We start from the raw sequence: 16,768 nt of genomic DNA, 5'->3' as shown, positions 1-16,768 counted from the left end.
GGATACTTTTGTCCAGCATTTGGCTACTCTTGGTACAGAGTTGGAGCTTTTGAGGTTTCCAGTGAGGAGCAGTTTGCTTCTCCCAGGATTGATTATCTACAAGATATGATCTTGGTTGGTTATGAGGTTTTTCATACCTTCTCTAGGCTGGAAACACGACATTCAACTTCGGGGAGTGTTCTTACACTTGGGTTTGGAACCATTATTTGGAACAGCACGTCGCAGCCTATATGGTTGTTTTCTTCCAGAGGAGCGGTGTACCTGGCAGCTTGTTCAGTTGCTTTTGTAGCTGAGTTGCTGAGGAGATTGCTTGTGGAGCTTTCTTGGTACCTGTTTCTGCAGTCTTTCATCTTTGATCGAGGACGGCGCCTGTGGCTTCTTGGAGTTTGCTCAACATCCGGTGCTGAGAGGGGGTGTTAGATATCATATCCCCTACTTGCTGACTTCCTATTTGGTGTCCTATTTTAGCCTCTAGGGCTGACCATGTTAGTCAGAGGGACTGGTCACCCCTCACTCATATTTTACCCATATTTATTCCCCATTTTATGGTCTTGGGATTTTCCCCAATCGTGGAGGTATTTATCACCAGTCGGCTACCTTCATGTAGAGGTATATATAGCCGGCATGCCTCGAGGCTTCATATTTCACTGCTTGCATTGCTTGCCTAGCTTGTCTAGCTGCAGTCCCTCGCTTACGAGGTTCTCCCCTCTTGCTCGGGACATGTATTCCTTTTGGTGATGATATTGAGAGCAGGTTCTCACCTATGTTTCCTCTCCATCTTTCTCTCTCACTCTCTTTCTCTTCTTCCGCTACACATTCTATCAAAGAGCATGAGTAGTATATACCTAGATGAATTCAAGAACATGCCCGAATTCCCCAAGAGCATGAGTAGTAGACAACTTGGACTAAGGATTTATGGATTCACACAATTTATCCTCAAGTCTGGAGTTCACTTTATGTGCCCGTGTTCAGCACTCTTTCCATATGGATATTGTGGATTATAAATCAAGCTTACAGGCAAGTTATATGAAGATATATCTCAGGATATCTTATGGATATGGTGACGAGATGTTTCTTTTGGCTTCATGACAAACCTGGCAAAGAAAAGCTAAGTATACTTTAAGTTTTGCAAAGTTGGTGCTTTTGATGTCTATTATGAAGTGTTTTTGATGTTCACTAACCCTCGTATGCTTGTACAAGGAGCATAGTGTACTGTTGTTTGCCTTGAGATGGTTTCAAGGAAACATTGTTTATGGTTCCCTTTACTGGGATGGAGTATATTTTTGGCTCCCTTTATTTGGGACGCATTCAACTTATGAAACTCATGGATATCTCATGGATTGAAGATTTTTCTATGGATTTCTATTCGCGACCAAAATGCATGTAACACTATTGATGGTCGAAATGTCTCTAAAACTATCTGTAAAAGACATGCTCATGGAGAACCAAAATATATATGCCTCTGGGTCATTCTTATCTTATGTTACACACTTGAGCCCACCTCTCCTTCCAGGTCTAGGTCTATGATCAGAATACCACCATGAAGTGTATATGGTGTAATATGCGGAAGCTTCGGAGAAAGATCGGTAACTTCAAAACTCAGAATTCAACACTCTTTTCGCGACGGAAATTAACGCACGACACTTGAAAGGAGAAGTGCAGAAAATAGAGAGAGAGAGAGAGAGAGAGAGAGAGAGAGAGAGATGGAGAGGACACAGTATTGGGTCCCAATTACCCTCTGTAGGGCCCCCACCACGGATGGTGTATTTGCTTTATTAGAATGATGTGAAAAACTGAAAGAAAATACAGCAATCTTGGACCTTTTCTTGGCTGGGAATACCCTGCCCTTGACCTAAATCCTTCACCCCTTTGCGTTAGCAAGCCCTTGGCTGTCTTGGCCCCTTGGATTGCTTGAGCACTTGGTGAAAAATGAGATGAATGATTGGGATTATGGCTTCCACTATTTATACTTCCCATCAGGAGCAGTCGGCCAGCTGATAAACAGGCAGCCAGCACCAATGTCCCACGGCCGGTGAAAATTCAGCAATAAATGCTGAATTAAATCCCAAAAAATGCTGCAAAAAATCCCATAAAGTCTGCGCATCTCTTCCTGGCTGGCTAGCCATCAGGTGCCTGCTTTTGAAGGGCTGGGCACATCTTTTGTCCACAATCCCAAGGCTGGGCAGCCTGTTGTGGCTGCCCCATACATGCCCTACAGCCATATAAAGGCTGTAAGCTCCTGGAAATAGCCTTATCTTTGCCCTAGGACTGTCCTACAGCCCCTCCATGGCTGGTGGGTTCAGCTTGGGCCTTCCTGGCCCTCATGGGGGTGGTTCCACACCATTCCCATGCCCCCACTAAGATCCGGGGTAGCCCTATGGGCTGGCCCCTTGTCCTAACCACTATCTACTCAGTCACCAGTGATCTGGCATCCGGTACCATACCAGATACACAGAACCACTGACATCATTCTAGAGGGAGACTCACAGCACGGACTGGCACTGTTTCATGTGCAGGACAGTGCACACCTGACCTTGGACTCATGTGCAGGACAATGCACACCTGACCTCGGATGACTGAGATGGATCCCTGGCTGACTCGTCCCGGACTAGGCTCACATGGGACCAGTTCACCATCCCAAGTCTTGCACCTTCTGTACAGAAATGTCTACATGGCATCCAAGTGCGGGATGCACGCGACATCCCCTTCTGCTTAACTTGACGAAAGCTGCATAGCCTCCAAATAATCCGTCAATAACGCCGGATAGTCTTCAAAGAACTCTTTGTCGAGCCATACCGCTTCATGAGTTCCTCGGCCCTGAAACTTCGTGAGAAACTGTCGTAGTCTTCGGCCTGAGCCATGCTTGAAACGGTGCAGAAGAATTTGTTCTGGAACCATAACTTCTACTTCATCCACAATGTCTGGTTCCGCTTCGTCTTTGACCTCTGAAGGGGGTGGACTTGCATATGGCTTTAACCAACTGACATGAAATACATCGTGCATAGTCCAACTCGGAGGTAGCTTTAACTGCATAGACACCTAATTAATCTTTTTCCGAAAGGGAAAGGGCCCAAGCTCCTGAAAGACAACTTTGGGCATCGCTTGCCCACCTGCTTCAATCTTTGCTTCATTATCCGAAGATCAACCCAATCCCCTTCCGAAAACTTCATATCCCTTCGGTCTTTATTGGCCTCTCGAGTGTAGGCCTCTTGCACTTTAGCCAATCTGTCTTTTACCGACTCTAAGATCTCCTGGTAAGACTCCGTCAAGGAATGGCCTCACCTTCCAAGTACCAACTGGCTAAGATCACTCTGTCAGTATCTGTTTTCCTCATTGCGGCAAAGTAAGCTTCAAATTGATGTAACCATGAATAAAGAGTTGTGGGATCGAGTTTACCATTATACTTACTGAAATTCATTCTCTCGGGAAAATGATTCGAGGGCGCCGCCGGTGTCAATCTAGCGTCCAAAGCTCTAAGGTAACGCGCGTGTTCCACGCGTCGCATGGCGTCGTCTTCTCGTTGTCGGATCTCCAATGCACGCATCTGCAACTCAAGCAAGGAGCTTGGCTACAGCTGTGACCCCGCGAGAGGGTCCCTGTGACGAGGATATGGTATCTAGGATACGGAAGGAGAGGGAGGAGGAGATGGAAAACGCGACGCTGGAGAGCGGGCACGCTCCTCCAGAGCCAACTCAAGCAAGGAGCTTGGCTGCGGCTGTGACCCCGCGAGAGGGTCCCTGTGACAAGGATCTGGTATCTGGGATACGGAAGGAGAGGGAGGAGGAGATGGAAAACGCGACGTTGGAGAGCAGGTACGCTCCTCCATAGCCAAGATCCGCGCCTTCTGCTCATCCAAATTGGCTATCTGTTCTGCGGGTGCTTGCATCATTTGCTAGAACATGTCCGTGACACTCAAGCCGGGTGCCCTAGCTGGGCTGCCTGGTGCACTCTGGTCCCATGGTTCTGGGTCTCTCTCGTAGCCGAAGCTCGCCATAGCAGGAAAATGCAATTCCTTTCCGGAACGCAATCTGACCATCCACTATCTGTGTGGGAGACTTCCGGAGGCTAAAAACCAACCGTCCTTCGAGGGACAGGAGTCACTCCGAAAGGGGTAGTCCACCGATGTCTAAAAACCAACCACACGAGCGAGAAAAATTTTCTGGTTTTCTTTGCTGAATGTTTGTACTTGAAGTAGGCTCTGATACCACTGTAATATGCGGAAGCTTCGGAGAAAGATCGGTAACTTCAAAACTCAGAATTCAGCATGCACCAAATATAAGCTAAGAACTGTCCTAGGATGACCTAAGCTATGATACCACTGTAATATGCGGAAGCTTCGGAGAAAGATCGGTAACTTCAAAACTCAGAATTCAGCACTCTTTTCGCGACGGAAATTAACGCACAACACTTGAAAGGAGAAGTGCAGAAAATAGAGAGAGAGAGAGAGAGAGAGAGAGAGAGAGAGAGAGAGAGAGAGAGAGAGAGGACACTGTAGGGCCCCCACCACGGATGGTGTATTTGCTTTATTAGAATGATGTGAAAAACTGAAAGAAAATACAGCAATCTTGGACCTTTTCTTGACTGGGAATACCTTGCCCTTGACCTGAATCCTTCACCCCTTTGCGTTAGCAAGCCCTTGGCTGTCTTGGCCCCTTGGATTGCTTGAGCACTTGGTGAAAAATGAGATGAATGATTGGGATTATGGCTTCCACTATTTATACTTCCCATCAGGAGCAGTCGGCCAGCTGATAAACAGGCAGCCAGCACCAATGTCCCACGACCGGTGAAAATTCAGCAATAAATGCTGAATTAAATCCCAAAAAATGCTGGAAAAAATCCCATAAAGTCTGCACATCTCTTCTTGGCTGGCTGGACATCAGGCGCCTGCTTCTGAAGGGCTGGGCACATCTTTTGTTCACAATCCCAGGGCTAGGCAGCCTGTATGGGCTGCCCCATACATGCCCTACAGCCATATAAAGGCTGTAAGCTCCTAGAAATAGCCTTATCTTTGCCCTAGGGCTGTCCTACAGCCCCTCCATGGCTGGTGGGTTCAGCCTGGGCCTTCCTGGCCCTCATGGGGGTGGTTCCACACCATTCCCATGCCCACACTAAGATCCGGGGTAGCCCTATGGGCTGGCCCCTTGTCCTAACCACTATCTACTCAGTGATCTGGCATCCGGTACCATACCAGATACACAGAACCACTGACATCATTCTAGAGGGAGACTCACAGCGCGGACTGGCACTGTTTCATGTGCAGGACAGTGCACACCTGACCTTGGACTCATGTGCAGGACAATGCACACCTGACCTCGGACGACTGAGATGGATCCCTGGCTGACTCGTCCCGGACTGGGCTCACATGGGCCAGTTCACCATCCCAAGTCCTGCACCTTCTGTACAGAAATGTCTACGTGGCATCCAAGTGCGGGATGCACGTGACATATGGTAAGGTGAACTTTAATCCACCTCTCCTCCAAGGTGTGTGGTCAGAGCACCAACACGAAGTGTACGTAGTAGAGTGAACTTGAGCCCACCTCTCCTCCAAAGAGTATGCCCTAAGTATTGACACGGAGTGCATGTGGTAGAGTGGCCATGATGCCTCATTGGTAGGGGACTTATGTGTAGCTACGCCAAGGGTCATGTGATCTAGCATCTCGTTAGCAGGGGACTGTTTCTGCACCAACTGTGGATGGAGTCACTCGTGGAAAGGTCGTAACCCTGGTGAGTATTATCAACACTCATATAAGAGTGCTAATCCAAGTTAGTGAAACATCATGGAAGGGGAAAAAAAAACGATAAGCACTCATGGAAGGGTCGTTGCCTCAGTGAGTGAAGTCTCATGGACGGGGAAAACCTCACCATCCCTTCATTAGCTTTGATCAATGTTTTGGGGTAAGCCCACACACAAGACGGAACCAAGGTGAGAACGCAGATTTTCCACAGAAGAAGAAGGAAGCTTAAGCATTCGCTAGCGAGGATTGGCCTGAAAGATGGTCGCAAAGCACGAGAATCATGTTACTTGTAAAGTTTATAAGTCGATGTTGTTACATGCTAAGGTTGTTGATCGTTGTCACCACAAATTAGCCTACTGAATGACTACAGTTAGTACTCAATTACTCACAAGATAGATAACAAGAGAGTAGGGAGTAGAGAGAGAAGAGAAGTGGATTTGACTCAGAGAGAGCTACAAATGCAATGCAATGCAGCTAAATTAAATGAATGCGGAAGTACAACTCAGATCTCAATGAGATCTATGCAGATCTCAATGAGATCTATGCATAAATCTAATATGCCTCCTAATTATGATATTGCGGCTGATGTAGACTATCTACCATGGCGTTATGATGATGAATGTTAAAGCTGCTAACTAAAGGCCACGCGTAGGTGTTGTAAACGCTGCCTTGATGCAGATGATGATCTCCTGGTGCGGAACCTCCAATGATAGAAACGCACAACCGAGCCCCTTTGGCTGATGCTACGTTTGGTGCTAAAACACACATGCTCTGTGGCCTGGAACGCTTCAGGCTAAGGAGATACCACCACAATGAATGCTTACTGAATCTGCTTAATGAAGAATGATGCGACTACTTTTATATGGCTTCAAACTGTTGGTCGGCCAACTCTAGAGAGGACAAATCTAAAGTTGTCCAATAAATGCCCAAAAAATATGAATTAAATACTTTATATGCTGGGCATTCCAAATATAATTTGCCGGCTGAAATTGGTGTCTTTTTGGCCCCTAAAAACATGCCTTGAATGTTGCCACATATCTACTAAAGATTCTTGCTAATGATGCTAGCGTGTCACTCGGCACTCGTGCAAGTGACATTCCCTTCTGCTGAACTTGTTGCTAGGGTTGTAACCTTGCAACGCTTTGCTCCAAGCAACTAATCCCACTCAACTAAGCCAATGCTACTTCTAAGGCTTATGCAGGAGCACTGAGGATAATGATACCTAGGCCAAGACTGCGGGTACTATGTGAAACTGACAAGCAAGAACTACCTCAAAACCACTTACAAACGCAACTTCCAATGAGTCTGCCTGACGAAAACCTTCACACACCATCTTTGAGAATCGTGAATCTTTGCACCCTAAGGGGCAGATGTGGAGCCACTTCCTGTGCCATATTTTTAATGATGGCGAATGCTAAAGAGAACTCCCTGTTGCCACAAAAAGCACAAAACTCCACTTTCCCCTTTGACGATGGATGTCGGCCTTCTCCAGACATATCAACGTTGGTCATGTTTTGCTTGTTGTTGCAAGAGCAAAATGTAGATGCCTGATAACTGATGCTTATGCATGGTTGGCTTCTAGACTTAAATGCGAGACTAACTTCTAGACTTTGTCGGGGGCTTATATGAAAGATGCTGAAGCAAGCTGCAACCCTATATGCTATGCATATGCTCATGCAAGGTTAATGCAAGTAAAAGCAAAAGCTCCTCCTGACCTTCAGAATCTTCGAAATTGGGTTTAACTAAGCAGAAGCAAATATTGACATGATAGGTAACTTCTCTAAGGAGGAATGATGCTAAACTATGCTACCAGTGTTACATGCTAAGGTTGTTGATCGTTGTAACCACAAATTAGCCTATTGAATGACTGCGCTTAGTACTCACTTACTCATAAGATAGATAACAAGAGAGTAGGGAGTAGAGAGATGAGACAAGTGGGTCTGACTCAGAGAGAGTTATAGATGCAATGCAATGCAGCTAAATTAAATGAATGCGGAAATACAATTGAGATCTCAATGAGATCTACGCACAAATCTGATATGCCTGCTGATTATGATGATGCGGCTGACGTAGACTATCTGCCATGTGATGGAGATCCGTTCTGATGATGAACGCTGATGCTGCTAACTAAAGGTCATGCGTAGGTGTTGTAAATGTTGCCTTGATGCTGATGATGAAGATCTACTGCTACAGAACCTCCAATGATAGAAACGCACAGCCAAGGCCCTTTGGTTGATGTTGCATTTGGTGCTGAAACGCACATGCTCTATGGACTCTGTGGGCTGGAACGCTTCAGGCTGAGGAAAGACAACCACAATGAATGCTTACTGAATCTGCTTAATGGAGAATGATGCAACTGCTTTTATATGGCTTCAGGCTGCTGGTCGACCAGCTCTACAAAGGACAAATCTGAAGTTGTCCAATAAATGCCCAAAAAAAATGCATAAAATACTTTATATGCTGGGCATTCCAAATATAATTTGCTGGCGAAACTGGTGCCTTTTTGGCCCCTGAAAACATGCCTTGAATGTTGCCACATATCTACTAAAAATGCTTGCTAATGATGCCGGCGTGTCACTAGGCACTGGTGCACAAGACAAATGTGTTCAGACATTATTAAAATTTGGCCCGATATATTATTATTTGGGCATGGATTTATGGACAGAAGTAGGTAGGTAGAGAGAGAGAGAGAGAGAGAGAGAGAGAGAGAGAGAGAGAGAAATGAAATGAAATGAAATGTTATATTAACGTCTTCAAAAGGCCATAATGACCTATGAGACCAAAAGTTACATCATGGTGGATCTAATACAATGTCTGGATAAAAAAACCCAGAAAATGAAAAATAAAGATGATACTACTGGCACCTAGAAAATGAAACTGGAACTGGAAGGTACACTATGGAGGTACCTCCATCTCATAATATGTGCCGCATCGGACACTGGCGGATCTCCTCAATATCCTCTGTGGTCAGCACCCTGACTGGGTGTCCCGCATGCCTCGCAAGAATAATCCGAATCTGCCGCTGCAACCTCCGTCTATGCTGGGATGCCCTCCTCCGTAGTCGTGGGCGTCTGGACCACCCAAGCTCAATCGCACGATCAATCAGTGTACCCCTGGTGTGGGCGGTATCCATGTCCTGCTGCTGCTGTGGTCCATCTGGCGCAGTGATGGCCGGACTAAAGAAGTCTGTAATGTGCCTCTGAGTCTGGCTCTCTGTGCGCCTAAGCAGGCTATCTCTATGTCTTCGCAGCTCAAGCAAGAACAATCCCAAACACCTCTGGTCCTGGTACCCCATGACTCTGGAAAGTGGTCCAAAACCCTCTCTGAATAAACAGTGGAAACGACCACGTATCTCATAGTATGCAGTACAATGGCATATATAATGCAGCTCTGTCTCTGGCTCCCCATGGCATACTCGGCATATCCTGGCCTTGGCCGATATAGAGGTATACCAGCTGAGGCCAGGATATGCCGAGTATGCCATGGGGAGCCAGAGACAGAGCTGCATTATATATGCCATTGTACTGCATACTATGAGATACGTGGTCGTTTCCACTGTTTATTCAGAGAGGGTTTTGGACCACTTTCCAGAGTCATGGGGTACCAGGACCAGAGGTGTTTGGGATTGTTCTTGCTTGAGCTGCGGAGACATAGAGATAGCCTGCTTAGGCGCACAGAGAGCCAGACTCAGAGGCACATTACATACTTCTTTAGTCCGGCCATCACTGCGCCAGATGGACCACAGCAGCAGCAGGACATGGATACCGCCCACACCAGGGGTACACTGATTGATCGTGCGATTGAGCTTGGGTGGTCCAGACGCCCACGACTACGGAGGAGGGCATCCCAGCATAGACGGAGGTTGCAGCGGCAGATTCGGATTAATCTTGCGAGGCATGCGGGACACCCAGTCAAGGTGCTGACCACAGAGGATATTGAGGAGATCCGCCAGTGTCCGATGCGGCACATATTATGAGATGGAGGTACCTCCATAGTGTACCTTCCAGTTCCAGTTTCATTTTCTAGGTGCCAGTAGTATCATCTTTATTTTTCATTTTCTGGGTTTTTTTATCCAGACATTGTATCAGATCCACCATGATGTAACTTTTGGTCTCATAGGTCATTATGGCCTTTTGAAGACGTTAATATAACATTTCATTTCATTTCATTTCTCCCTCCTCTGCGTTGACCGTACGAGACATGTTTACTCTGCTTCTTCTCCCGCCTTTGGCATCTGGTTGACGGCAGTGTTGCACTTGTTTTTCTATTGGCCACCTACAACTTGGTTGTTCAGCAGTGAATTCTCTCTCTTTCTCCCTTGACTAGCTGCTGCAGATGGTGCTAGCCGTACAGCAGCAATGCTGCTTTCTCTTCTGTTTGGCTGTCCGCAGCCTGCTGACAACAAAGGTGACCATACCGTAGTTGGCCGTACAGTTGTAAGACTTCCTCCTGCAATTCGTTCTTCCAAGTTGGTCGTACAGTGTGCTTTTCTTTCTGGATCAGATACAAGGATTGTTTGGGATAGCTTTGGAGACAATTTTGGGACTGTTTAGAGGCACTCAATTGGCCTCGCTTTTGTGAAGAGGGTTATGTCAAAATCTCTTGTATGCTTTGTCATACAGTAGTTGGCCGTCCAGTTGTAAGACTTCCTCGTGCAGTCTGTTCTCCCAAGTTGGTCGTACAGTGTGCTTTTCTCTTTGGATAAGATACAAGGATTGTTTGGGATAGCTTTGGAGACAATTTTGGGACTGTTTTGTGGCACTAACTTGGCCTCACTTTTGTGAAGAGGGTTCTGTCAAAATCTCTTGTATGCTTTGGGGAAAGCTACCCAAGATATCTATGGAAAATCTCGTGCTAGTTGCACCCTCACCTTAGATTCTTTGTAAAGCTTCTACTTAATAAAGAAGTTCCTAGGAAGGGCCAGCCATTTCGCCTCAATGTGCTGTCTATTTATTTTCTCGTGGCTTCCTACGGTTATTCTCTGTTGGTATTTGAAGTGTTTCTCTTATGTTCCATGTCCCAAGTCCCCCATCAATTACAACTGTCCACGCAAACACCTCTCTAACAAGCCCAAGCACACCCCATTCAAAGATTGGAAACTAGTCCAACCAACAAGCGGTTGACTTTTCATAAAAGTCAAAACAGAGAGGTATAGCGCTTGGGCTGATCACATAGTTGGAAAGCACTCTTCAATTCGAAATTTGGAAGCTTTGTCAACATGTAAAATTACTCAATTAAGGGTAATTAGGGTCGTCCAAGCAAAGCTCAAATGCAACAAAGCTTACAAGATGAGAGTGCTAGTGTGCAAATGGTTGACGAGGAGCAAGATATCATGCATGATGATGAGCCAATAGCAAATGAGCACCCTCATAATATGTTGGAGTATGCACATGCGGAAGTGTAGACAAAACAAGAGAGAGAAGAGGGAGCAAAGGAGAGAGAGCTTGTGGACAAGATCACCTTTTATAGCTTGAAGCTTTACAATGGCAATAGCCAGCAAGTAGGGTTGAACTATGCTTGGAATGAACTACATCAAGTGAATATGAGAAGACCCCTTTTATAATGACCGATCGCCTCTAGAAACAGGTAGACAACCCACGACTTACTAAAAATAGGAGAAAATGATAAAAGCCCATAAAAATACACTGAGATGCACAATCTCTAACACCCCCTTTGCAGCAGCTCATAGTGTGCAAGAGTCTGAAGAAGATAAGCTGATGATGATGCAACCATGGACCCTCCAATACTAGTACTGCAGATATTGGAATCACCTTGGAGAGAGCACCTGCCAACTTGTTTCCTCGAAACAAAATGCCACCACGAATAGCAAGGAACTTTACTTGGCTCTGAATTCCCACACAAGTGTAAAGTGAACTCCAAAAATAAGATGATGAGTGTTGGACACACCGTACCCATAATTCCCAACAATGGACTATGAACACATCACATCCCAAAAGCCTTGAACAATGAACTCGAAATACATCCAGTCCATAATCTCTGCTACACCAAAGATGACCATGTCCTGCCCAGATTTTAATGCTTGGAACTCCAACTCACGGTTCCCATGCACCAGATAATGGAGCTGCTACCAGCCCCCTCTCCCGTCCACAAGCCTCCTCTGGCTGGAAGCACATGAGAAAAACTGCATGTATACTAAAGAAGTACACCATCTTAGTTCTCCCGAGCCGAAAGCGCCCTGGGAGCCTTAGATGTGTTACTGGAAGTATCTCAGTCACTGTCGTGTGTCATGTCTTTACCCTTCTTCTAAGATAAAGACTTTCCCTTGGTCTTGTCCTTCTTCTTGGACAAATGTCCTCTCTTCCCACATGAGAAGCAACGACTCCAACCTTTCTTCTAAAATTGAAGAAAGTGCCTAATCTGAACTGTTAAGAGACACCTTGATCTTACCCTGAGAAACAAGGATGGACTCTTCTTCCAAGAGAAGGGAGCTAAGGTCATCCTTGTTCGAACAGGTGGGAGCCATATCCATAACAACAAAGTACACAAATCTCAGTACTCCAAGACTCCTCTAGAAACAAGGATGGACTCTTCTTCCAAGAGAAGGAAGCTAAGGTCATCCTTGTTCGTACAAGTGGGAGCCATATCCACAACAACAAAGTACACAAATCTCAGCACTCTCCAACGAAGCAAGGCACCAAGACCAATCAGCCCCCTCTCAAATCTGAGAGAGAAAGAAGCTGAATAGCAGCAAAACGGTCCACCAAATCACACGAAAACACCCAACCAAAGGGAGGGAAAGCCGGGGAGGAAGAGGACCAAAAAGAGCTGCTTGTCGGGCACCTCCACACGCAAACAAAACACCTTCAGCTACTATTGACGACTGAAGAACAGCCCTTCACCTTGCGAAACTGCTGAAAATGGCACTTTGAAGCTTGCCTTTGAGGCTCAGCACATAGCACAACAACAGAGATAGCCAACAAATAGAAGACGTAGATGAAGAAGGGGTTGATGAAGCAGAAAACGCAGATGTGGGAAGCCTCCGAGAGAAGGAAAATGCAGCTATGATGAGGAAACACAAACGTTGAGTTGAACTCTAGAAAACGCAGCCACTGTCCAGAAAAACGCAGATATTGTTGTGAAATCCAAGAAACGTAGAAAAGGGGAGAGGATCAAACTCGCAAATGATGACAGCCGAGTACCTAAGCGACTAATACCATGTTGGAGTATGCACAGGCAGAAGCGTAGACAAAACAAGAGAGAAAAGGGAGCAAAGGAGAGAGAGCTTGTGGACAAGATCACCTTTTATAATAGCTTGAAGCTTTACAATGGCAATAGCCAACAAGTAGTGTTGAATTGTGCTTGAAATGAACTACATCAAGTGAATATGAGAAGACCCCTTTTATAGTGTATATGTGAAGCCAATTGCCCATGACTTACTAAAAATAGGAGAAAATGATAAAAGCCCATAAAATAGGCAAACCCCATAAATACACCGAGATGCACAATTTCTAACATAGTGATGGTATCGATCCAAGGGTTTAAGTGAACATGAATGCACATGATGCCAATGATGGTCCACAATTGAACAATGACATGCAAACGATGATGATGATAATGCGGGCCATGATGAATGGACCATCATTGGCATCATGAACATGAATGCGCATGATGCCAATGATGGTCCACAATGACATGCAAACGATGATGATGATAATGCAGGCCATGATGAAGGGCTTTGTGCAAGAGCGTAAGATGAACAAAGAGAGATGGTTCAAGAACTCAAAGAAGAATTCACGGCACTTGGTGAAAGGCTTAGTGCTTCATCGATGCATGATACCCGCATGAAGTTGAATAAGAATTTGGGTGCTTCTATGCCTAAGAATGATGCACATAAAGGGAAGAAATTTATGCATAGTGGAGATGCCTCTTGCAAAGGCAAGAAATTCATGGGTGATGCATCAAGGCAACCAAATCTCTTGGATGAATCGGATAAAGAAGTCTTTATGGACAAAGAGAACCTTCCGTCCTCTCTTGGAGGCATGCACCAACAACCATCATCTTCAGCAAGAGGTGAAGGTAGACCGTAGAGGCAAACAGGTAACTTTTGAGCCACACATCAATGGTGAAGACAAAGATGAATTCAAGGGAGTCAAGGACAAGGTGGTTTTCACGAAGTTCAACAAAGAAGGATGACTTTGAAGAGTGGGCCAATAAAATGGATTTCTACTATGAGATCAACCCAAGAAGCGAGCAAGCCAAAGTATATTTTGCTACTTTGCATTTGGAAGGGTATGCTCACACATGATGGAGATATCTTCTTGCAAATGGCTACATTACTTTCACTTAGAGAATGAGATGAGAGATGCCTTTCTCTCCCAATTGCATAATGTCACTTGAACTGTGAATGGGATGACTTGGAGCAAACCGGGAGGGTCAAGGAGTGTTACATGTGGATTCTTCAAGTGAGCATTTCAAGGTCTTGAAGTACATCAAGGAGCTAAAGAGGTACATTGGGGGTAATGTCAAAGCCCAACAACCCAGAACTCTTAAATTGGCGGAGATCTATAAAGAGAAATACAAGTTTAAGCCTTTTGAAAGGCCGGAAGTGAATGCTTCTTGCATGGGAAAGTCAACACACAAGGAATGGTGGCACATGTGTTGGTGGATAGTGGTAGCACACATACCTTTGTGAACAAAAGTTCATTATCACTAGTCTACGCTTTCGGACCTATGGACGAGCTCCATAGTGTGGACATGACACCTCATGGCAAGGGACTTACATCTACGCCAAGGATCATGTGGGCTGGCACTTGATGGTAGGGGACTAATGTCTAAACCAAGGAACAGTAGGTTGGATACGAGAGACTAGGGATTCCAGTAGTTACCAGCGCTTTTTTATCCGCCCGCAGGCGATGCTGCCGAGGAAGCACCTTGTGCGGTTTTAAACCCAGGACCTCCTGGTCCTGGTGCTAGGTAAACACCTTCACCACTTGGGCTATCACCTCATTGGCCACCTGTCTCTACTTCTGTGGTCACCAGTTTCAACTTTATGGTCTAGGGTCATGGAAAATAGCATCTCAGCCTTACATACTCACAAGCTTCTTCCTTGGAATTCACATCACAAGTTGACATGGATTTTGAGAAATCTGCCATGTCAAAGCCGCATCACTGCATAGATCACATCAGTCTGCAGAATTCCAAGTTGTATTGAATCCATCCTTCAGCATGTCTCCCTCACCATTCCCCTGGCCTGTAACGTAAGTGACTAGCCGTAGGTAGGCCATGTTCTGAAATGTGGGTATTCCTGGCAGGAATGGCGGCAGGACCATACTCTTCTATGCCCCGCCGCTCCCCCTTTTCCGAGAAAGAAAGACTTCCAACGTTCATCTAAACATGAAAAGGAAAAACTGAAACAAAGAAAAACCCTGATTCTGAATTAGGGCTATCTTGTACTGCAAAATGGATCGGCTTACCGTAGCCCCTAAGTTTGGCGTCCAGTGCCGCAGTGTAACGCCGGGAAGCCCAGTTCCATATGGGCGCGAAAACCTTGCCGAGCATCTTCGCCATAGCCACAACAAGGGGAAGCGCGACCCTGTTGCAGACGTGGTGATGACTACTTGATGAAGTATAAAAATGAACTCAAAATATATGGCACCAAAAGAGGGGATGAGTCACCTAATGCAGAAATTGCAAATGGGCATCACTTAATCTCTCTTGGGGGAAGCTTCAAAAGCATACTAGGGTAACCTAATAGATGATTCATATGTTGCAAGTCAATATTGATGAGAGTCTAAAGCCTAAGTTGCCCATTTTGGTCCCAAATCTAGAAGATGGTACCTTAAAGAGAAGCAAATTGATCATACTTTTGTTGTCTTTATAGAAAACCCAGGGACCAAACCCACAGTCAAGATTTGGTCCAAAAAGGGGGACATTTTGGAAAAGAAAACCCCTAGAGGGTAAGGCTATGATGGAAGCTTGCATCCAATTGGGGTACTAGATATCTTGGTGTGTACAGTTTGTAATCTTAACTCACGTTGCTGTTTTGGTTGGTAATAAAGATTTAGTTGTATATTCAGTTCTGAGATAATATATATATTTAATATTGGTCCCAAAAAAAAATAGAAAGGAGCAATTTTTCTAAGGTTTCATTTCACTATATGACCACGGACAAATTTCACACCAAGTGGCTAAAACCTTCATTTGTATTGGACCTACACCCATATAATATTTAATTATTACGGCAATTTACAAATTAAATGTCATTATTCATGTGCGAGACCATATGCAAAGCTACAGCAAAGACTTCCCTTGCATCGTAGACACCTTGTAGATATGCCAGTCATGGTGTCAATGCCCTATAAACTTGAATCCCCTCTCGTATTTGTAACACACACACAAATGCATGATAATTTCTTGAATTGCTTTAAGAGAAGCTTTTAATCACTTCGTCTTCATCTATACTTAATATTTTTCATGCTTCCTTCTTAAGAAATTTATTAATGTGTATTACCCTTGCCACACCTCACATAAAAATAATTATCTTCACATAATAATTTTGTATACCAAAATTTCCTTATTAATCATATAAATAAGGCATATAATGACACCTCATTGGTTTGCAAAAAGTTCATTAAGTGCTTGCCTCGTATTGCATTTGTGTGCCTGATTTCACCCCCTTCTAGCTTCTCTAATAAGCATTCTCAAGATTACTCCTCTGGAACTAAAGAGTATCATCTTTGAGAAGTGTTGTCTACTACAAGGCTTATGGGAAGAATTATGTTAGATTCCTAGCACACCCATGACTAAGGACTAACCTCGCTCTTTACATGATCAGATGTCTACTATCTTCATGTTTAGAACCTCTTCAAAAAGATTGAATGGATCTAAATGAACAAAAATACTTATTATATGGCACTCTCAAGAAGTATAATTATATTGAATCTCCAACTCTTCATGAGATGTTCCCATGATTTTACCCTTTTTCATGAATACTCCTAATCTTATGAAGAAAGATATAATTATTTACCTATGTAGGCATCAAAATATGCTATATCAATGCATCCTACACCAAG

At 44.8% G+C, this 16,768-nt stretch overlaps 1 protein-coding gene across 2 annotated transcripts in view; it reads right to left on the bottom strand.

Moving 5' to 3' along the window:
* The window catches only part of LOC147610124 (cytochrome b-c1 complex subunit 7-1, mitochondrial-like), a 63,520-nt gene extending 48,158 nt beyond the window's left edge, over positions 1-15,362 (bottom strand). Inside the window, exon 1 of one of the 2 annotated variants that reach the window (XM_086786783.1) lies at positions 15,170-15,362. In XM_086786783.1, coding sequence (XP_086642909.1) covers positions 15,170-15,263 — 94 coding nt within the window. In that variant the 5' untranslated portion in view covers positions 15,264-15,362. The remainder of the gene's footprint in view (positions 1-15,169) is intronic. The other variant, XM_086786782.1, reaches the window with a different exon arrangement.
* Positions 15,363-16,768: the final 1,406 nt, after the last annotated feature.

Source organism: Cibotium barometz, chromosome 50, assembly GCF_041138505.1.
Source record: "Cibotium barometz isolate CiBa-2024 chromosome 50, ASM4113850v1, whole genome shotgun sequence".
NCBI classification, from domain to species: domain Eukaryota; kingdom Viridiplantae; phylum Streptophyta; class Polypodiopsida; order Cyatheales; family Cibotiaceae; genus Cibotium; species Cibotium barometz.
The sequence above is the reverse complement of the archived record's forward strand: the minus strand, read 5'-3'. Positions and strand labels throughout refer to the sequence as shown.